We start from the raw sequence: 22715 nt of genomic DNA, 5'->3' as shown, positions 1-22715 counted from the left end.
TTGCAAGCGCGACCGTCTGCTTTCGGCGCCACGTCCGTCATTATCTCGCCGTCATTTAACTGCGTGCGTATAGTTGACTCTGTAACCGAAGCGGTAACGGAACAAAGGCTCGCCTGCGTGGTCCATCACTATCTAGGCGACATAAGTAAACAAACTCCTGTAACCTACACGCGTCTGTGCCTGGTTAATTCCACTCCATCCATCACTACCCGCCTGCCGAGCTCTAAATCTAAACACTCCGGTGTGAGTCAGGCGGCTGCCGGCTGCTGCTCTGATTCACGACAAGAAGTACAACTCACCATTACTGAGGTCATCAACCTGATTCCTTTCCTTCAGAACACGCAAGTCACATCGAGATGAGGGCAGACATGGTATGTTGCACCACAGACCCATCTGTGGCACCACACATGTAGGAGATCCTGGGGTCAAAAAAAACCCACACCAAAAAAAAGCAGGGCGGTGCACATGGCAGCAGCACGTGCCCCCCAAATGGAGCCTGGCCAGCCAGAGCCACACTCTGGCTGCTGGTCAGGCTCCCAGCTACAGAAGCTGCAGTTCACCGAGGCCCCTAGGACCCCAGATAAGACTTCTGGAGCCAGGACAGTTACTGGATTCAGTCTACCCCACCTGAGGGAACCTGCTATGGGTCAGCACATGTGTGGCATACATGTTCCCCAGGGCAAGCAGCTGCGGCACAAGGTGTGCTGCTGCTACTTGTCCCTGGGCAAACAAACATCCATGCTCGTCTGGACACGGCCATGATAGTCCGAGTCTCTCCACCTCTTTTTAACTTTCTAATTTGCGTTTCACAGACTAGGCAGATATCATCCTTTGTTGCCCCCTGTTTATACCTGCTATATTTATGCCCAGGGAATGTTTCAGAAGCCTCTCTCTAAAGCTTTCTTTTACTCCATAAAAAATGATGGTTTGCTACTTTTCAGAATGTGTGTACTGTTTCAAACTCCTGTGACTGCTGGACTCCCAGCTCCATGCTATGTCCAGGCATCAATTACCATTTTTTTCTGAAAGCTTTTTGTTTAACCTCCCCGATGCTAGATAATCTCTTACAAATTCATCCTTATAGATATTAAAGTTACAGAACACCATTTTCACATATACATCCTTATAAATGGTTCCATATTTTACAAAGGTCTCTGAACATTCTGGGAAAGGCCTATTCCTTTTCAGAATACAGTGCTTTACAGTTATATTCAGCTTAGTTTCCATTAATTTATGTAATGGCCAATGCATAGTTCATTTATTTTCCCATTCAATTCCTTTGTAATTTACAAGCCTCCCTTTAAACTCATGTTTAGCATAATGAAAATGTTATTGACTCATTGCATATTGGCATTCTCCACTTGCCCCCCTCAACTTACACTGTTTCAAAATAAGTCAACTTCTGATATGCATGTCATGCATTGAAAGCTTGTTGAAAACTTTCCAGCTGAATTGTCTACAGTCAGGAAAAGCTGATCCAACCAAGCATAAATGTTTTGCAGGAATACACTGATTTTATCAATGTTTAAAGAGGAAAGTACTGCAATGGGTTTTTAACTTTCTTATTTTGACTTCCATATCATATACAAAATTATACATTCAAAATGCAATACTTTGAAAATCTCATTTCAAGGAAAAATTCTGAGATTCTGGCTTTTTGCCTGTATTTGGGACAAAACAAAATTTTAACATACAGGCTGGAAAAACTGAATCCTGATCAGCTTTATGATATAATGGAGTTTCTGCTTAGACCTTTCTCAGATACCTTCCTAACTGTCTTCTCCCTAAAAGTTTTGAAGAAACCATATACATTCTCACAAAACTTACACTGTAATTTAATGTGAAACTTCCTCAGAATTTAAGTTTGTTCGGATTACTGTACACTCCAGTAAACTGTTATAAATATGACTTTTACAACTCTTTGGCATAACTTTTGAATTGGACCCTGGTTGCAAAACCATGGAGATGCATGGAAAAAAGCTCCAATTTTTTTTTTAAACTCAAGAACTGGGTAACCAGAGTCTGGGTTCTGCATGTGCTTCAAGATTTTACATTGCTCATCATAGTAATACATGAGCTTCTACAAGCAGACCCAGAAACAAAGTAACCCCACACTTTTCTATTTTTCTGTTAGTGAGCCTTCTACACTACTCTTTTTGAATTTTTTTTGTATCTTATAATGACTTCCCTTTGTGCTACGTCTGTGGACAGAGAAGTATCAATAGAAATAAAGGTATGATTTCATAGTTAAATGGTGCAACTTTGTGTGTGGATACTTATACACTTATCTTGCACTGGTCAGCATGCTGGAGCAAGCTATTCTGATATGAACAGTTGCATACGAAAAAACCTGCATCCAGAGTAGGGTTAGCACCAGTTTGATTATCGTAATTTGTCATGCTGATTTTGTTAAAGTGTATAAAACTAGATGCAGATAAACCCTTAAACATTTTTCTTCTTTTTCTAATATACTAGGCATTTGCCCAAGTGTCTCTAGTGATGCTAGCAGCTAACAGACAAAAAAATGTGTCCACTCCTTTGCTGCTTATGGGACTGTCTTCACCCTCTTGATAAGCATATTTTATCTGCATATGTGGTGCATGCCAACAACTTTTGGACAATACACTGTAAAGGGAGTAGTTATCATACTGTGATTATAATCAATATCCCCTGAAGCAGTCACTTATCTGCATTATATATATATATAATGTTTACTGCTATTGTTAGCATTTTTACTTTTTAGGGGTTTGGAGATATTTTAGTTATGATTCCTAAGAATGGTTGGATGAATTGAATATTTTATTTCCAACCTGCTTTCAGCATCCCATTTTTGTAGACTGACAGCTACAAGGAGGGGTTCACTGGTTGTTAATCAATGAGGATCAGACAGTAGGTACAAACAGGAACCTTTATGAGGTAGAGCATCTCCAAGTAACAGACTGTCTAGTGTTTTGCTGTATGATTATGACCCTAAAGGGCATCTTTATAAATATATTTCTGTTTGGATTCCAAAGCCAAGGTTGCCTCAGGATTGTTCTTTACTGCTGAACAAACAACTTCTCTTTCAGAAACCTGAAGGCTTCTGTATTAAAGTTCAAATATTTTATACTGCAGATATTTGGGAGTGGGAGAAACAGAAGGGCTGATGACCATCATTTAAAAAAAAATCATTGCTAAGTTAAATTAGAAGGCAAAAGTACTACTGCTTTGCAGAAGGTAATTTTATAAATGTAGAATATTCAAAAATACACTTCCACATCTTTAAAGCATCCTCAGTTTTCAAGGTATTTAAGTTTTTGTCAGATGTATTTGCTGCTCAGTGCTGCCAATTATGCCATGTTCATATGCTCTCAAAACCACTTGGAAAAAATATTAAAACCATAATAAATAAATAAATTAATAAAAAATACATCCTTCTAAAACCTTTAGGCTTGGTTCTTTCCATCTTAGCCCTCACATTGCATTTTCTAGTGTGCAAACTACTTAGAAATGATTTACAAGTCTGAATGGTAGTACTGTGTACTCTCTGCACAGTGTAAATGATTAAGTGCAGTACAGGGAGTAGAGGATTAGGCCCATTGTATAATGACAAAACCTATGCCAATCTCTTGTATAGTATATTTTGTGGTGTATCAGAGAGGATACAACAAAATTCAATAAATGTATCCTGAAGTTTATGATCTGCTTGCAATGTTGGTGGTAAAATGGGGGTAAAGACAGGGCATTTAACTTTAAAGTGTAAAAATTCTTATAAATACATAGTCAAAGTCCTGCTGTCAGGAATTAAAAGTTCAAGTTCCTCAATGGAAATAAGAACGGTCTCTGCTTACACCAAAGCAGTCACAGGTTTACATCCCCCAGTCAAATCATTATGTATGTACATACAAGTACATACACGTGCTTTATACACACACAGATATGTATACATTGAAAACAAAATAAACTCATTTTAATACTACAAATGGTAATACAGTGCCATCAACAGAAAAGTGAATTCCAAATCACCATCGTTACAGAAAACTTGCACCAGGGGTTCTAATACAAGACCGTGGCTCTTGTCAGAAAACATTATCAAAAATTTCATTGTTTCATTTTTAATCACTGAATGCATTTAATTGAAGTATACCCATAAAAGCCAGTGTTGCTACGTTAGAAATGACATACAATATGTATTCACATTTTAGTTTTTTTGATTTTTTTTTAACTGGAGTATGTCTGCTACATTTTTCCTCTGGGTGCATAAATTCTTGTAACTCTCTTTTGGTTTATACTGACTACTCGCATTGAGTGTCACTGCTCTAAAAGAATCTCTGGTGTGCTAAGGAAACCATTTACATATGCAGCAAGACTCACCAGATAATATTCATGATTGTAGTGTACAAAACAACTTTTTAGCCGATGCCACTGTATCCTAAAATGGTCAGAATATTGAAATATTACCTTAGTTTAAAAAAGATCTACAGTATATGGTAAACCTACCTTTTATAAAGGAGTATAGCTATGACAATGCAGATGATAAACACTACTGCAAGTACTGGTCCTACAACCCAAATCAAGCCTTCTTCTTCATCTGTAATTGGCTGGGGATCGAGATCCATTGACACAACTGGATCAGAATATGGGCTGGTTGCATACATGGTCTATAAAAAAAAAAAAGAAAATGTACTTAAATACATAATAACAGGCTTCAGAAATAATTGTCCTAAAACTAAAAAAAATTGTATATAGAATATTGTGGCATGGCAAAAGGTTAGAATATGTATTATTATTTGATAAATCTCACACTAAAGAGATTAACAGATAACAATTTTTATTATTTTATATAAGCTGTACGAAAATTATGACCGATGATAAATAGCCAACTGAGGTAATTAGGTCTTGTAAGATTTCACAATCTAGGTAGGCATTGGGAAGGTGGAGAAACTGGTGAATGATGGAAAAAAGGAAAATGAAAGAAGAGTGAGTAAAATGATGTCTTGTTTGCATACTTCATTTTGTTCATATACATAACTGTATAAGGGAACAGGTGTTTAAAAGCTCCCTGGATGAAGTATGAAAGAGATGAATTGGTGGAGTGTAGAAATACTGTGAATGTAATCAGGAAAACAGCATCAAAGACTTGGGTGGAAATTGTCCAGAACAACATCCAGGCTGGCCAGGATATGGATCAAACTGGAGAGTGAAGAGACCTCACAGACAGGAGGGTTCCATGCTGGAAGTAGTAAGAAGAAGCTTGAATTTGAGACAGAAGCCAGTTAAGAAATTTAATGAGGGGCTTGCCACAGTCAGAAAGGTAGGTAATATACCTGACATTGATCATATCATTTTGGATGGATACAAGGGTGTTATATTGGACATCAGGGAAAATACATTGCAATAGATGATATATGAAAGACTGGATGAGGATTTAAGTTGCGTGAATGCAGAGAAACAGATTCAACAGATTTTTTAGGGATAATGGTGAACTGTGGATAAAGCAGTCAGAGAGGAGTCAAAGGTAACAAACTGAGGGCCTGTCTATAAAGGAATCCTCAGAAAAGCTCATTTAAAAACTGAATTAGTTAAAACACACTAAACCCCTGTATGGAATCTCCTATTTAGAATTAAGATTGCCTCATCTTAGCCTAGCAAATGAACTGAGCTAAACCAAAGGAAGGGCATTTTAAACCTTAACAAGAATGTCCAGAAAGAGGTTACTGCATTTTAACTTAACCATTTCGGCTAGGGACAGAAGTTACACATAAACCAGTTTAAGTTATCAGAAACTGGTTTAAACCTGTAACAGAACAGAAGTTCAGTGCACATAAATGAGTTTCAAAATGGCTGAAACTGGTTTCCCCCTCAAGTACAGAGCTTCCCTGCCCTGCTAAACTTACTGCTGGCTGCAACTGTGGACTACAAATCCCAGAGGCACCTGAAAGCAGCAAGAAGAAGTGATGAGCAACCCTGCAGAGTCCTGCTCTTGTGATTCTGGACTAAATCCCGGAGACCTTGGGGGCAGCAGGAAGAGGAAGCGAACACACAGCCCATGTAGACTATGTGCCAGAGAGATGTGCTCTAGTGTCCTTCAGCTTCTGCTCTGAGCCACTGCAGGCATGTGGCTGCATATCCTGAATCAAAAGTGAATGTCTGCCCAGTTGTTTCTCAGTTTAAGCTCTGCAGTTTAGACTAACCTGCAAAGACTCAATCGATTCAGCCTTGGACTTTTTGACTGTGTGTACTTAGCCTTCATGTTCAAACCTTTAGTAATATTTTGGTTAATTTTTCTGGAAAGAAAGGGTGTAGAGTTGTAAAGATGAGAAGAAAAGATGATGAGGTATTGCTACAGAAGAGAGTTCAGTGTTCTTCCAAATGATCAGGAACTGCTAAGCCTGTGTTCTTTACAGTCATGTTCTTCCTGCCCACTTGGTTGCCAATAGACAATTTTATGAAAAAGTTTGTTTACTCATTTAATAAAAGCCAAGCTCTTCACTAAACAAAATGGTAGGTTGGGTCACCTCATGGTAACAGCATTAATGAACTGAGGAAGCCAATAATTGGTGTCAACTTTATTTCTGATGCAGAGCTTAGCAAGGACACCAGAAAATATAAATGTTTCCCTCTGTCCCCCTTTGCAATATCCATAGTTACTAATTTTACAGGCCAGAAAAAGCCTGAACACAGAATTAGCTACATTGGAACAGCAGTATATAATAAAGCTTTCTATTTGCTAATCAAAATGTATTACACAGGCTGACCATAGATATAATGTTCAACTGTCTTCTGATCTAAGAGAATAAATGGGCTTAATATAGAGTAAAGGGTTTAAAATTGATGGCATGAAAAACTGAACATATTTGTCTAGGGATCAGGCAAGCACAAGTCATATACCATTGTCTATTGCTTTTAATAACAACTTTTCTTCTAAGGTACAGAGAAAAATGTAAGTATCTATGTTCCACTGTGCTTCTTGAAGGACTCCTGACCTATGTAGTTTTCTGTTTCAATGTTAGTTAAAGACGAAGTGTTCTGTGCTATGGCAATACTACACTGCCATCAGCCTATGTCTTGTACAGGTAGAACCAAATGTTAAAACCAAAATGGGATGACAAGAGTATAACAGTGTGATAAAAACAGCCTTCTATAATACTAATAGGCTGATACCAAAAAGAGGTTTGAAATTCTATGGCTGCCTATACAAGTGCTTGGGCCAGAAGGGATGCATTTTAATTAGAGCAGTTCCTGGACAGCTGTTCTAATTAAAAGACCATAGCGTCATGTGCATTAGCCCTTGCATGTTTAAAAAGGGCCATGAGACACTAACTAAAGCTCATTCGATGAGCTTTAGCTAAAGCGCCCCCGTGGCAATTCTGAAATGCACAGGGGCTTAATGCACAGGATGCTGCACTGATGCTAGAGCGTTCTAATTAAAATGCACTGGAGCATGTACATAGGCAGCCAAAGAGGCTAAGTGGGCTGAGTTCTAGCCTAGAGTTCTTTTAGGAAACATTTTGGGGGGCTCAGTGCTAGCACGCTTTGCTGTAAATAGTTGCTGTAAATAGTTACATAAACCCAACACCTATATGCCCTTTCATCCCAGGAACAGATGGCAGACTGGGTGTCTGGCAGTATGCTCCCTAATTAGTTCCCCATGACATTAGGTTTTATTTTACTGGTGACTGTCTACTTCTATCTTAAAAATCTAATAGTACTCACAATGCCTAAAGACAAACCTATTCGCTAGTAAGTTCTAAAACCTTAGGAATAATTTTGTGCATAAAATATTCTGACTGTGCAAAATACAGAAACTCTTGTGGATTCTAAAGCTGCAGAGGGGGGAACAAAAGTATTTGGAACACAGGCTCTGGACATGGGAGCATGGGAGGTTTATTTTTTTTTTATAGAAACTCTCTTCGCTGCCTATGACCCATAACCATCTGCCACACAAATATCTTCCTCAGAGTTTGGATACCAGGGCAAAACTAACTTTTCCTAACATCAGTTTGCAATTGAAACAGCACATAACATTTTCTGATGCCTAACTATAAGGGACATAGGTATGTTTTATTATATCAGGCTTTTAAGTAAAAAATGCTCATGCCAAATCTTTTGTTATGCTTATTTATATTTAAGGCAGATTATGTTAGCCTCAGCTAACGTACAAAATTAAACAAGTAACACTGCTTTGTACTGCAATTTGTGACACACAGATTTTCAGATTTCCAATTTTGTACCTGAAACCTTTGAGATTTTTTAGATGAAGTCCATGCTGTATTTACAAAAAGAGTTATACTTCTTATTTCAACAGCTGTAAACTCTGAGTCCCTGTTTTAGGTTAAATTTTCAATGGTTTGTGGAACTGACACTGATTTTGCAAAGGCTGTTAATAAAAAAATTAGGAAAGGGACACTTTTGTTTTATATTGGGAATCTATCCAAAATAGATAGAGTCCCAAATGAAGTAGTTGCTCCATTTTTTAATGAAGTCACAAGTACAAAGGCAGACTACCCAGAATCTCCTCTCCTTATTTTAAAATATGCAAACACCCTACGAATTTAAAACAGAGCCCAACTGGGCTGAAGATCATTCAGGTACTGGAAGTCTCTGATGACTTCTAGAGTAGGTTCAACTGCCTGAGCCCAACAAATGTACCTGTCAGGCTTAGGAACCAATTATAAAGATAGCCTGCAACATACTTCATGTTAAAATGTTAATGTGAGCTGTAGCTTCTTTCCTATTTCTTCAATCCTATTTCTGTCTTTACTTAATTATTTTTTTACTGTATTACATGCAGTTAAAACAACCCATGCATAAAAGGGCATAGGAACAAGATGAATTACATAAAGGGAAAAGACAACTCATTATTTAGATCACCTCAGGAATTCTCCCTGTTATTGCATTATTTTCTAACTTTCTTACATTTCACTGATAAAGTCGGTAGCAAATTACTATAATTAAAGAAGCTAGCTGTGCATGTCTCTGATGAGATAGATCTTTCCAAAGATTTTGGTATCCAACACCACAGTCTCAATGGTAGTCCCTAGGCAAGAAAGGAATTTTTTTTAAAGAATTGTGAAAGAGACTGCTGTGAAGTTCATGCCTCAGTAGCTGTCAATGATCTCAAGAAGCTAGGTCTGTAATTTGCAAAGGATCCAAATAGTGCTAATAAAAGGTGATCTTTCTTCTTCAGTTACAGAAGCAAATAACACATTAAGATGTATACAGAAAAATAACTTCTAGCCTAAAGAGATTAGTGGAAATAAGCACACTTTTGACGTGCAATGATGTAGACTTCAGGTAAATGATCTGAGAGAGACAAAGGTGGAGTAAATGTGAACAAATGTTCCAAGAGTTGTGAAAACACAGCGGGGTCAACTTACAGATTCCGAGTGCTCCATTACAGCCAAAACAAAAAAAACATATTCTTGACCACTTTGGAGTTGCTTGTTCTCAAAACCACCATACTGCTTCTTATCCCCCAAAGTGAACTCGGTAGGAAGAACTTCAAAATGAGCTGCAATATATGGCTTTAATTCAACTTCTCTCCCAAAACGAATGCTTCTGCGTTTCCTAGCTATCTCCTTCAGTAGCTTTAGGAAAAAAGAGAAAGAGAGCGAGAGAACAGAAAGATAACTGTAAACAACATTAATGTAACTTATTGACAGTTTAATAGGAAATTTTAATTCAGGGCTAAGAACTACACAAATAAAATTTATCCTCATTTCATGGGGCATGTCAGTATTGCTAAATCTCAGTTCTTGCAAAATCCTTTAATTTCTTGCCACCCCTGTGAAGATAAAATACTAGATTGCAATTACTCTGCTCAGATTAGAAGCATAAATCAATTAGATCAATTTTCAGTATCTGATATCATTGCCTGCGCTAATAAAACCCTACAAAATAAAGACCAACAATCATTACACCTTGCCTATGGAAAATTAAGGCAAGTTGCTGCATAATCATATTTTATTTTGACTCCATATATATGCATATTGTAATCTGCATATATATGACTCCATATATAAGCATATTGTAATCTGCAGCACAGATCCCAATAATTCAGATTAACGGTATATGGTTAAACAATAAGGTGCAATAAATGAAAACAATGGGGTGCAATAAATTAAAATAATCTGAACATTGAAAACTCCCCTAACTATGAAACTTCATTATTTAGGTTTAATTCTTCTGGAGAAATTTTAAAGTGTAAACACTATTTTTCAAATTCCATTTGTCACTGAATTAGAAAACAACATTTATATTGATAGCAGTCATTTTTAGTTAATAGTCATTTTAGTTCTGTAACAGCTTTTACCTGAGACTTGCCAAGCACTTTACAAAAGTTAAATGTCACAACACTCAAGTGGGAAAGTACTATTACACTTATCACTTTACAGAGGAGTGAACAGAGGTGCAGAAACGTTTTAGAACATGACTTCTAACTGTGCTGATCAACCTAGTACCATAACAAGGGCACTGGCACTGGGCGCCCTTGCACAGGGGGTGCCAAAGCAAATGGAAGTAATGTTATGTAATACTGCATAGGGAAGCATTCTGCAGATGACCTGTACTTGCTGCCAAAATGTCTGGCTATGACTCTGAATCAACCAAAATGAAAGGTAGCTGAAAATCAGCCTCTAAATAATCTGGGCATTTTGATATGGTATTTCAGTGTCACACCTACTAACTGCACTCAGGAGTCCTGATATGTACAAATTAAATAATGCCCAGTTGGTAAAACCTACTGTTTAATTACTTATTAAAACAGACAAGTGCTTATTAAATATATTTTATTACATGAGATATATTGAAATTTGACAAATTCTAATTTGACTGGCTTTATAAGAACCTGAAGTTTTTTTGTTTGACAAATGAAGATTGCTATGTTTCACTGTACCTTCATTTTTCACCTATGAAATTTATTTAGTGTCCTTTTTAAAGGGAAAAACAACAGACTCAGTCTGCAACCATAATTTTTTTACAAGGTCACACACTTATTTTGAGCTTTTCTGTGCACAAACAGAACTACTACAATGGAAAAGGTTCTTCTTTAAGAGTGGGAGGTGAGTCTCCAGGGGAAAGATAGAGATCAATAGAAAAGAGATTAAAACGTAATTTCTACCATATATTTTCATTTTAAAGAATGTGCTTAGTCTGGGAAGCCCTTGCTGCAGCCACTTCTTCAGTGTTACTTAGCTGGTATTTCTCTTTGCCATGTGCATGCAGGACCAAGTATTTGTCTATTTGTCTGTTATGCAATTAATAATCATAGAATCATTAAAAAATTAAGGTTGGAAGGGACCTTAGGCGGTCATCTACTTCAAACCCCAGCTCATAGCAGGGCCATCCCCAACTGTATCATCCCAGCCAAGGCTTTATCTCGCTGGGTCTTAAAAACCACAGAACTAGAGCAAAACCATAAACCTATAATCCCAAAGTACATGAAATAAATTACCACTTACATTATAGCTAAAATAGAAGATTGTTGACATCAATTACTTTAACATGCATACTCATTAAAATTTGTATTTCAAACCTGGCTTGTGGGCAGACAGCTGAAACATGGATCCAGATTTCCTTAAAGGTTGACGATATTCAGTGCTGAAATTTGCACTGGCCCATTAAAGAGACTCGAGAGATCTGTATAGTGAGCCATTTCTGAACCACAGAGTTCAGATAAAGGGCTTGATACTCTTCTATTGCATAACTGTATTGATTTAAATGGGATTAAACCAAAATAAACATTGGTGTAAGGAGCAGAGAACTGGGCTCTTTGAGCTGAAAATAAATTTGTTCAAAATTTGGGGATAAAGTAGAATGTATTATCCAGAGAATCAATTAACTGCACTTGTCCTTTGACTGCCAGTACAACAACTATGTGCTGTTCATTTACTAGTGCTTTGAGATTTTAAAATATTACATAGAACCATACCTTTAACTTCTTGGTGGTTTTTAATATCTGCTGTGCAGTATGGTAATTATAGTTTTCAATACTTTATACTGTGGTGTCTGATTATCCAGAAAAAATGAGTATTCAGAATGATGGTGGCATTATTTTTTTCAGATAATCAACACTCTACTGTATTTGGATCCTGGGGTGAGGCTTGGAGCCCATAACTACAGTCCAACTTTATAATTTTAGTAACAGCTTTGGAAATGTATTCACATTATTTACCATCCTATCTATAATCAGATGTATAACTAGAACAATTATTAGATGGCCCTGACATTGTATAAAAGTAACAGGTGTTACTCAGTCAAAAATACTTTTTATTGAATTATTTTTAAGGTCCACTCCCACTTTTTAAGGAAGTGCTGGTTGCTTCATATGCCACTAGAACAGGCAGAGTCAGAAGTACTCAGAGATCAGAGGCTGTCTGAAGCCTAGCCTTAGCAGCAGCAACTCTAAGAGGATCAGTTGAATGAAAGATTATTTAGGGAAGCCAGATGCTCGAAAAAGATCTGCTAACAGACTTCTGGAGAAGCACTGACTCCCTCACATTTGTACAATGAAGCCAGCCTGCTGAGCTTTCTATTTCTTCCCAAGACTTGCCCTTCAACACTTGTCCTTCCAGGCACCTAAACTGGCTGATGGGAAAGCTTTGCTGTTTCTTTCATCACTTTTTCCCTCACCAAAAAGAGAGGAAATACAGTATTTATCAACACTCTCTTAGTTCAAAACAAAGAACTGGGGAAGAAGAAACAAGAATAAGGTCTCTCTCAAGTAAATGGGAAAAACCCCCAAGATAAAACATTGGTTACAGAATGCTGACACACAGAGTAACTACAGCGCAGCAGCTGGCTTCAGGACATATACAATAATCTCCCCAAAACTCTGCCTCCTAGCTCCAGTATTTTGGAGGAACTGATGCTTTAACTGACTGATGTTACATAACCATCAGCACCTGTATACAAAGAGTGTACAGGGCTCCTCCCTTTCAGATAAAGAGTGAGATTATCCAAGGCAATTCAGAGAATCAGAGGACCAATTTCTATTACAGTTCAATTGGATTTGTATACCTAGCTCTCTCGGTCTTTTCTGAAAATCCCATTATTGTACAGCTTTCCATTTAACACTGGAATTGCAATGTAATTTGGGTTTTACATACCTTATAATAAAAAAAACAAAACACTGAGAAAATATTTGATCTAAATTAGATTGGCTCTGAGATGCAAGGTGAAGAAAATATGAATGACTGGAAAAAGTACATACTAGAAACTAGAACTGCTTGGATACTGTGTTTCAGGGCATTTAGTTTTCAAGAGTTCTTTGGACAATGTATATTAACAATCAATTAGCCTGAAACAAACCTCTGTAGATCAGACACATTATCTTTCAGAGTTAGATACTGGTCAACTTAGGTCAATCAAACACCATGTGTGTTTGTGTGAGAGAGAACGAAAATATAGTTTAAAACGTCTGTTCCATGGGACTGAATCAATCTCAAGCGCACTTTGGTTTCAATCATATGTCAGATACAGATGATGTTGTTTTCACATATCAGGGTGCTCAACCTCCAGCCCATGGGCCAAATCTGGCCCACAAAGCCATAGCATCTGGCCCGCACGACTCCCTGTAAGTTGGGAAATTTGGTGGTGGGGAAGCAATGGCATCAATACTGCCACCCTCCCCCATTACTAAATTCCCAAACATGGCATGATAGGTCTGACAAGGACCATACCTCCTTTACCCCTGTACGGCCTGACTGGGGCCAGGTCATACCTCCTTCCTCCATGCTGCTGCAGGATTGGAGCCAGGCTGCTCTCCAACCCCTTTCTGCATGGCCATGTCCAGGATCAGGACCACTAGCCAGATCTGGCCCCTGGACAGACTGGAATCTGCCTGTCCAGCCTGCTGGGCCAAAAGTTTGAGCACCACTGCCATATATCATTAACATTACCAGATAAGGTTGCAGTATTTTGATTTACTTAAGGATTAATACACAATTTGTCATTGTTTGCAACAATAACAACAAATTCCTCCTAAACAGTGATTAAAATCAAATAACCATATTTCACCTTCATTCATAGTTCTTTAATATATATGATGCATTTGTTCTATATCCCTAACTCACAGACTAATTAAATTTCTTTCCATATTTGCCAAAATCTAATTGGGTAAACCAGTGTCATTACTATAAACCAGTAATGTAGTGAGGGTATTCAAGTATATACAATAGCCACCAGGTTTACTATGCTTGAATCAAATATAACAGCCCAAGGTGAAATTCTGGTCCCAGTGAAATCAGTCATAAAACTCCTATTGATCTCAATGGGACTAGGATTTGAACTCTAATATCAAATACGTTACCTCCCTGGTATGTTATTTTATTTATTTATTAATAAAAACAAGAACATATACCAAAACAGAAAATTCAAATAAGACAGTACAACAAAATAGCCTCCCAAATTGAAATGTAATCTAGTCTTTAAATACCTAATATCTATCAAACCAGTGGTCTGAGCTTTCAAGATGCTGAGTGATGCTGGCTTCAGTCAGAGGTGAGTGAGGGTGAACAGTACTTTTCAGGTTCAGAACTTTGTGCTGAAACAGGGGTCTTGACTAGTAGATTATGATTTACTACTCCAGAGTCTGTTGTTAAATAGGCTTGCTTTAGCAACCTATTAGTGGAAAGCGCTTGGAATATATGCTCCGAGAAAGTGCATTCACTCCCCGCCCCATAACACTTTCTCACCCTATTTATCATAAGATACACTAGAAAAATAACCCACGCTTTTTCTTATTTGACCTCCACAGAGGTCAGCTGTTTGGTTTAGATGTTTTCTGGGTTTCACAGTTATATTTTACATTTTACTTATTTTTAAACGTCTTTCACAAGTTTAGAGGACCAAAGTCTATGACAACAACGTGAAGGTTTTATTTTTTTAGGGAGAAAAGAATATTTAAGCAGCAGAAGCCAGATGAGTAAGCATGAAGTGCAGTCATTCTCTGCTTTTGATTTTTTACCCTTCTCAATAGTTACTACATTATTTAAGGCAATTGCAATAGATATATCAAGAGCTTTAGTCCTTTATCAGAAATAATTTTCATTTTCCAGTCAATGCATATCTTATTTCTTCCACCATTAATTCTACAATGTGGTCTCAATTAAATCAGGAAAAGTAGGAAACAACCCATCATGACCCAAATATTTCTGAATTAATAAATGTTTTTTATCAAACTATTATACAGATTATTGCACCACAACTTGCAGGATGATTAAAATGACCCTTTGTTATGGGAATCCTCAGCAAAGACCCAAAGAATTTAATTGGAAGAAAGCTGGATATCACCTAGCACCCATAAATTAATCCATTAATGTTGGTAAATCTTGACTGTGAATTTTGGAGGTTAAAATTGGGTGGCAATAGTACATTATTTTCCATTGCTATATGGATCTTGGTGTCATCTGGGATTGCATCTAAGTGCTGATGGCTTTGCAATCCAGATCTTCTAAAGAAAAAAAGAGGTCAATCAATCGATTGTTGTATTTTGAATTAAAAACACAAAGGAGATAATGCTGCAGACTAGTCAGAAACTCATTAAAGTATGTCAGAATATTGCAGGCTTCAACAGATTCACTGACAGCAATGAAAACCATGTCTATCTTTGAATAACTTATCCTTTTACATCTACAGATACAACTGCGGCAGATTTTTTCTTCTGTCTGTTTTTGATCACTAAAATAATTCAAAATTCCATGTTATTTGCCAAGGTTAGTGTATTCGTTCTCAAGAGCTTTCCTAGGTTGACATACTATAGAAGCAACCAGGGTTCAGGAAAGCCTTCTTGTTTTCCTCTCTTCTTAGGGAACAGGTTGGATGCCATGTATATTTGGGCAATGGAAGGAGGAAAGAAAGACTTAGTAACCATACTGAAAGGTCACTTCTTTATGGCTATTTTAAGGAGAAGCAATGACTCCTGTTTTAAAGAACGTCAGTTTGTGCTCTGGGCCAAATCCTGGTGGGGGGGGGGGGGGGGGGGGGGGGGGGAAGATCTGGTGGGGGGGGGGGGTAGGTGAGTGAGTGAGTGAGTGAGTGAGTGTGTGTGTGTGTGTTGGGGGGAGGGGTCTTACATGACTTGGCATTCAAAGTCCCTAGCTGCTGTCACTATTCCCAGCTGTTGCTATAGCAGAAGTATGGTGTCCCTGCACCCAGTTTTCCTGCTGTTGCTACAGTGTGGACTTCTGGGTAGTGAGGGGAGCCACCACTCTAGCACCCATTATAAGTTGACAGTCACCAACCAAATTAAGTGAAAGGATCTGATCCATAACTCCCTGAATTCACTGAGTCCATTGACTTCACTGGGCTTTGAACAGATGCAGAGGAAGCAAAGTGATTCTTTTCTGGAATGAAGGTTTGGAGATAGTGTCTATACCAAAGAGCTTGATAACAAATTAGTGTGGTATAACAAACCAGAGAGAGGTATAATCGTAAATAACACCAATGCTTAATTCATATATATTACTTTTAATATGGCAAGCTCAACGAGGTATGGAAAGGAGGCAAGTGCCATACACCCACATTTACAGTTTAGGGAAATGAAGATAGACTAGGTTAAACTAGATACATTTTGCTTAGACACATTGCCAGTATATAAGGGATCTACATGATACACCATTGAAATAATGCCATATCATAAAAGGTAGCCTACACATTTTTGTTGATTTATTCCTTTGAAATTAATGGGCTATGTCATTTACAATGGTAAGTGGTGGTGCAAGGTTTTTCTTGTGGTGTTTGTGATGCTACAAAAATGGAGAACTGTGCAAACATTTTCTAATCGGAAGCACTGCAGTAAGTGAGAAACAGGTAGAGACCATAAGGAAGGTCAAATGTTAAACTGCAGTGCAAATTACAATTTAGCATTTGTTACAGACTTAGCAAACAACCCTGTTAATGAACCAGATCTTTATTGGAGTTCATATCAGTGGTGATTAAGCTTCTGCTGACAACTCATTTCACCTCCTGCACTTTTGCATTATATTTTACAATAGAGAAAGAAGAAAATATTAATGCCAACAAAGATCAGACACTTTATATGCTTTATTACAACTTAATACCTTTAATGTCTTTTAATTTAAGTAATTAGATCTTTGTTTCTGCCCCCAGAGGCTACCTCAAGTTCAAATATAAACTATCCAGAAAACTAAACTTGCTGAAATTGGTGCATTAATCAGATGCAATCATTACGATATTTCTTTAATTAATGAAGTGGATAAAGAAAAAGCCAAAACGGAGATACTGTACCTCATCTAATTCCATTTCATCTGGACTTTCCCATGGTTTGATAAACTTTCCACGAGACTTCTTCAAAGGCACAATTACTATGTAATAACCTCTGTAAGGAAAACAATAGGTAAGAGAGAATGAACCCAAAATGAGTGAGTTAGCAGAGTGGATAGGATACCTACTTCAAGCCAGTTTCTCTGTGCAGAGGTAACTGAGCTAAATGAAAGGAAGATTTTATTCATGGGTTGTTACTATAATCTTCCACATATAACTAAAAAAATTCTTGTATACTACAAATGCCATATAAGTTCTAGTGTACAAAGAAATAGTTCTAATTACCTGTTTTATCATCTAAACATATAACTATTTATATAAAAAAATAATTATAATATTCTATAATGCCAGCATGATTGGTTGCAGTTTATTACCTCATTTTAAAAGGAACAAGCATGGGACACTCAGGCCCTGACAGCATTTTAAGTGTAAGGAAACCAATAAACTGAAACTTTTTAATAGATTTTTAAAGCCTATTTGTCATCACGCCCTCTCCCATTTACATATATAATGGGAATGAGATGGGTAATGTGTTTGTTGATCCTGCTACTATTACAAACTAAGAATTAAGGAGACATGTATATATAACCCTGCCCATACACTCTTTACTTCATACTATAAATTATCGTTAACTGATTCAGTATGTGCCTATGGATTCCATTCACTAAACTGAAGTAGGTAGGGAGGTCACTTTTTATAAACAGGATTTTTAAACCACATATATATTTTCAGTTTTCTACAAAAGCATTTCCTGGATGGCATCCTCCTTACCTTCTGTTTAGAGAAGGCACTTTCCTATACAGTAGCAATAAGGCAGTATTTTTTTTTGTTTTGTTTTGTTTTAGGATTATCATTTTTTTTCACACAAACTCAAGGCATGTGTCAAGCTGGTCCATTATTTCACATTAGTGTGGGGAAGTGAGGAAGCAAAGTGACAACAGCAGAGTATACACAAAGGTATTGTACATCTTCCTGATTAACACACTTGTCGAAAAGCCACTTACTTTTTGTTTCAGTAACAGAGAGGGTAGGGGAGAGAAGCTGCCCTCCTTTGCCCCCAGTAATGATGGACCTAATTATCAAGGTGCCACCTGTCGTCCATTAAAGTAGATAAGTCTGAAAGACCATGTATGATCTTCATCTACCCTGGCCAGGCTTTTTATAGCCGGTTATCCATTCTCCATTCTGCTACAGTGTCTGTCTATTCATTGTACTCATGGCTTGAAACAGCCTTCTGTGAAGCAATTGATGAGAGAGAGTGTATAGCAGAGAATCTATATCTTGCCTTCTCAGCTGATCTATACAAAGAGCTCTATCTAAACCAGCTTTGGAAATAACAGTCTTCATAAAGTGGGATCACTTTAGGAGCAGCATGTGGCACTACTGCATTTTTAATGGCCTCTTTTTAATGAAAAGTTCCCAGAGATAAAGGGATTATAATACTAACCTGGACTTTTAATTGCCATGGAAAATACATATATGCATTAATTTCTGCTGTAAAAAATAAATAAATATAGTCCATCTATTCACAGATAGTGAGCTCCCACAAGTATACTGGATACCAATAGAGGTGCTCAGCAACTCTAAGTGTACGTGCACTCATTCGCGGGAACCAGTCTACAGTCATGAGGTTTAATTTCTCAGCTCCAGGACTGTACTATGAATGTGTACAGACATCTGTTAGATCAGGCCAATCTGTTCCCAAACTAACTTGGTACACCTCCTCAACAAATTTAGGTATGGCTGGACATTTTTTTGTCCAGTCTAATCTTCCCAAATATTGGTGCAGATCGGCACTGAACTCGACTTAACCCTAGCCGAATTAAGTGTAATGTCTGTACGTACTCTAAATATCAGAGTTTTGGGAATGCATTTCATCAATGCCAGTCAACAACAATATCCCAGATTTGTAAAGCAAAGAATATACTGTATATTTACAACAATAGACAAATTTGAATGGTTTCAAATGCAGATCAATGGAAGCACAGTTTGTTTTTTTTTAAAGCAAAGCTTTAAGGCCAGACTGTCAACTCTACTCGTGGTCAGTGAAGCTTTGGCTTTATTGAACTCCATGGCAAAACTTCCACTGATTTAAATAGTGCTGAGGTTTCACTCGTTGAACAGGACCAGGCTTGTCAAATAATTCCATTGATTGAACTAATTTCAGCAGAACTCCTGGAAAAAAGCAAGTGAAACCTGTGCCTTATTCCAGATAATCTCTAAGATTTTCTTTTTCCTCTCTTTTTACTGTTTTGCATGAATATTTTATTTAAAAATAAACAAAAACAAATCACTTTAAATGGAATAAGACAAAATTAAAGCTAGTATTATAGGGCATGCTTTCACTGAAAGCGCTATAATATAGTTTATATTAAGGTATGATGGGGAGGCTGTATAAGATGATGGAAGATGTTAAGAAAAAAACTTAAATAAGATTTTCAGAGATAAATACTCAAAGAAGGGATTGTGCTTTCACTAGCCAAATACCTTTACATGTTTGCTTAAAAATATTTAATTAAATTTGATCCTGTAACACACCACAGACAATCCATTTCTCTAGTTCTGCTACCTAAGGAGGCCTTGCTAAACCAGGAGTTCTATACATGTTACTAATAATAAATCCTTGGGTCCTGTTCAGACTTACACAAACTGACTGTCTCAGAAATAATGATGTTTTTCAAACAGGGACAAGAAATTCAATTGAAAAATGTTTACATTTAACAAAAAAGATGTCAGCCAGCAAAGCAAACAATTTAGAAACCTTGGTTAGGATAAAACTTTGTATAGGGGATGGATATGTGACTGTTTTTGGTTTACCAAACAAAAGCAACTAGAAAATCAGTATACCATTTTGAGTCACTCTCAGCTTTACTCTCTAAGTAACAGAACAGAAATTGAGCGCACAAACCACTTTCAAAATAGCCAAAACTTTTTTAAAGATAAAACCTGGGTAGATGTAGTATCAGACTTAACTGATTTAGGTCAAACTGGTTTATGGAACTTTTGTCCCAGATCCCCTCCCAATTCAAGTTAACTCACAGTGCCCTAGCATCTCACGATGCTTTGCAGCCCTGGGCTGTGCTGTCTGCTTCAGAAGAGCAGGACTGGCCCCACCCCAGCTATCACAGAGCTGAGTAAAAGCTTCTGCCCACAGCCCTAGTCAGTAAAGCATGGGGAAGAAATGCCTCTGTGATGAGGGAAGCTTTTTGCTTCACCCGGCTGCAGCCCAGCAAGCCAGGCTGGGATCAGCTCAGGTCCACCCCCTCCCCAGCCATCCACCTTTGAGGGGGAATATATCCCGAGCCAGGGTCTACCCAGTAAGGATGCAAGCACCCACTGGCGGGGGGGGAGAGCATTTTCATCCATGATAGCTGGAGCCGGATTAGGATCACCACAGCCCTACCTCTTCCCAGGCTGTCTGCCTTGGGTGGGAGAGGGGGGAAGGAGTGGTGGGAACGCACTCCCCTGTACCAAACACTGCTAGCTGGGGTCTACATGGTGTGAAGAGAGGAAGACCCCACTGGGGTGATATTTGTGTCCCTGCAGCTCAGAGCCAGGTTCAGATTGCCCCAGCCCTGCCCCTTCCCCAGACATCTGTCTCTGAGGATGGGGGTAGGGGGTGCAAATGTAGTCCCCCAGGCTCAGGACTGGAACCCCACCTGGGGTCTGCCAGTGGAAGGGGTAGCTCCTACCACTCCCCCAAATCCCAACAGCTCAGAGCTGGGCAGAGAGTCTCCCAGGTCCATTCCTTCCCTAGCCTCCAGCTGAGGGGCTAGGGGAATCTCAGCCTGGCTCCTAGCTGTTGGTGGGGAGGGAGGGGGATGAAAAGCCCCTTGGTAGAGGCTTCCCCCCAACCATTGCTAGGCAGATTCTGGCTGGTATATCAGTGCTGGGCTGGGAGGAGGGAGGTGCCTTTCCACCCTGCACCTTTTCCACTCCTTCTCTGAGATCACAGAATCATAGAAAATTAGGGTTGGAAGGGACCTCTGGAGGTCACCTAGTTCAACCCACTGCTCAAAGCAGGACCATCCCCAAATATATTATCCCAGTCAAAGCTTTGTGTAGCTGGGTCTTGAAAACCTCCAAGGATGGAGATTCCACCACCTCTCTGGGTAACCTGTTCCAGCGTTTTACTACCCTCCTAGTGAGAAAATTCTTCCTAATATCTAACCTAAACTTCCCTTGCTGCAACTTGAGACGATTGCTCCTTGTTCTGTCATCTGCCACCACTGAGAACAGTCTTCCTCCATCCTCTTTCGAACCTCCCTTCAGGCAGTTGAAGAATGCTATTAAATCCCCCCTCAGTCTTCTCTTCCCTGAACTAAGTAATCCCAGTTCCTTCAGCCTCTCCCCATAAATTGGTTGCCTCAGCCCCCGAACCATTTTTGTTGCCCTCCGCTGAAATGTCTCCAATTTGTCCATATCCTTTCTGTAGTGAGGGGCCCAAAACTGAACACACTGCTCCAGATGTGGCCTCACCAGTGATGAATAGAGGGGAATAATCACTTCCCTTGACCTGCTGACAACACTCCTACCAATGCAGCCCAGTATGCCGCTAGCATTCTTTGCAACAAGGGCACACTGTTGGCTTATATTCAGGTTATTGTTGACTATAACCCTGAGGTCCTTTTCTGCAGAGCTGCTGCTCAGCTGGTCAGTTCCCAGCCTGTACTGGTGCATGGGATTGTTTTGTTCTCAGTGCAGGACTTTGAACTTGGTCCTTGTTGAACCTCATGAGATTTCCTTTGGCCCAATCCTCCAATTTGTCTAGGCCACTCTGAATCCTAGCCCTACCCTCCAACATATCTACCACTCCCCCCAGTTTAGTGTCATCTGCAAACTTGCTGAGGGTGTACTCTATGCCATCTTCCAGGTCACTGATGAAGACATTGAACAAAACCGGCCCAAGGACTGACCCCTGGGGCACTCCACTTGATACCAGCTGACCCATTGATTACTATACTCTGAGCCTGATGCTCCAGCCAGTTTTCTATCCACCTTACAGTCCATTCATCCAGCCCATATTTCCTTAGCTTCCTTGTGAGAATGTTGTGGGAGACCGTATCAAAAGCCATTGGTCTCCTCACATCCACATAGTCAGTCATCTCATTACAGAAGGCAATCAGGTTTGTCAACCATGACTTACCCTTGGTGAATCCATGCTGACTGTTCCTAATCACTTCCTTCTCCTCCAAGTGCTTAGAAATGGATTCCTTGAGGATCTGCTCCATGATTTTTCCAGGGACTGAGGTGAGGCTGACTGGTCTGTACAGTTCCCTGGATCGTCTTTTTTCTCTTTTTTAATTTCATAGATTTCATAGACAATAGGGCTGGAAGGGACCTCGGAAGATCATCGAGTCCAGCCCCCTGCCCAAAGGGCAGGAAGTCAGCTGGGGTCATAGGATCCCAGCAAGATGAGCATCCAGTTTGCTCTTGAAGGTGTTCAATGT

The 22715-nt window shown here is 38.8% G+C and overlaps 1 protein-coding gene across 25 annotated transcripts in view; it reads right to left on the bottom strand.

Annotated features, from left to right (window-relative positions):
- PTPRD (protein tyrosine phosphatase, receptor type D) overlaps positions 1–22715 on the bottom strand; it is a 956762-nt gene that overhangs the window by 138647 nt on the left and 795400 nt on the right. For all 25 annotated transcript variants that reach the window (XM_025197516.1, XM_025197518.1, XM_025197527.1 and 22 more), the window contains 3 exons: positions 17230–17320; positions 9360–9569; positions 4480–4640 (listed from right to left, as the gene is read on the bottom strand). In XM_025197516.1, coding sequence (XP_025053301.1) covers positions 4480–4640; positions 9360–9569; positions 17230–17320 — 462 coding nt within the window. The remainder of the gene's footprint in view (positions 1–4479; positions 4641–9359; positions 9570–17229; positions 17321–22715) is intronic.

This window comes from Alligator sinensis, unplaced genomic scaffold, assembly GCF_000455745.1.
Source record: "Alligator sinensis unplaced genomic scaffold, ASM45574v1 scaffold392_1, whole genome shotgun sequence".
In the NCBI taxonomy this organism is placed as follows: Eukaryota; Metazoa; Chordata; order Crocodylia; family Alligatoridae; genus Alligator; species Alligator sinensis.
This window is presented reverse-complemented; position numbering and strand designations above follow the sequence as displayed.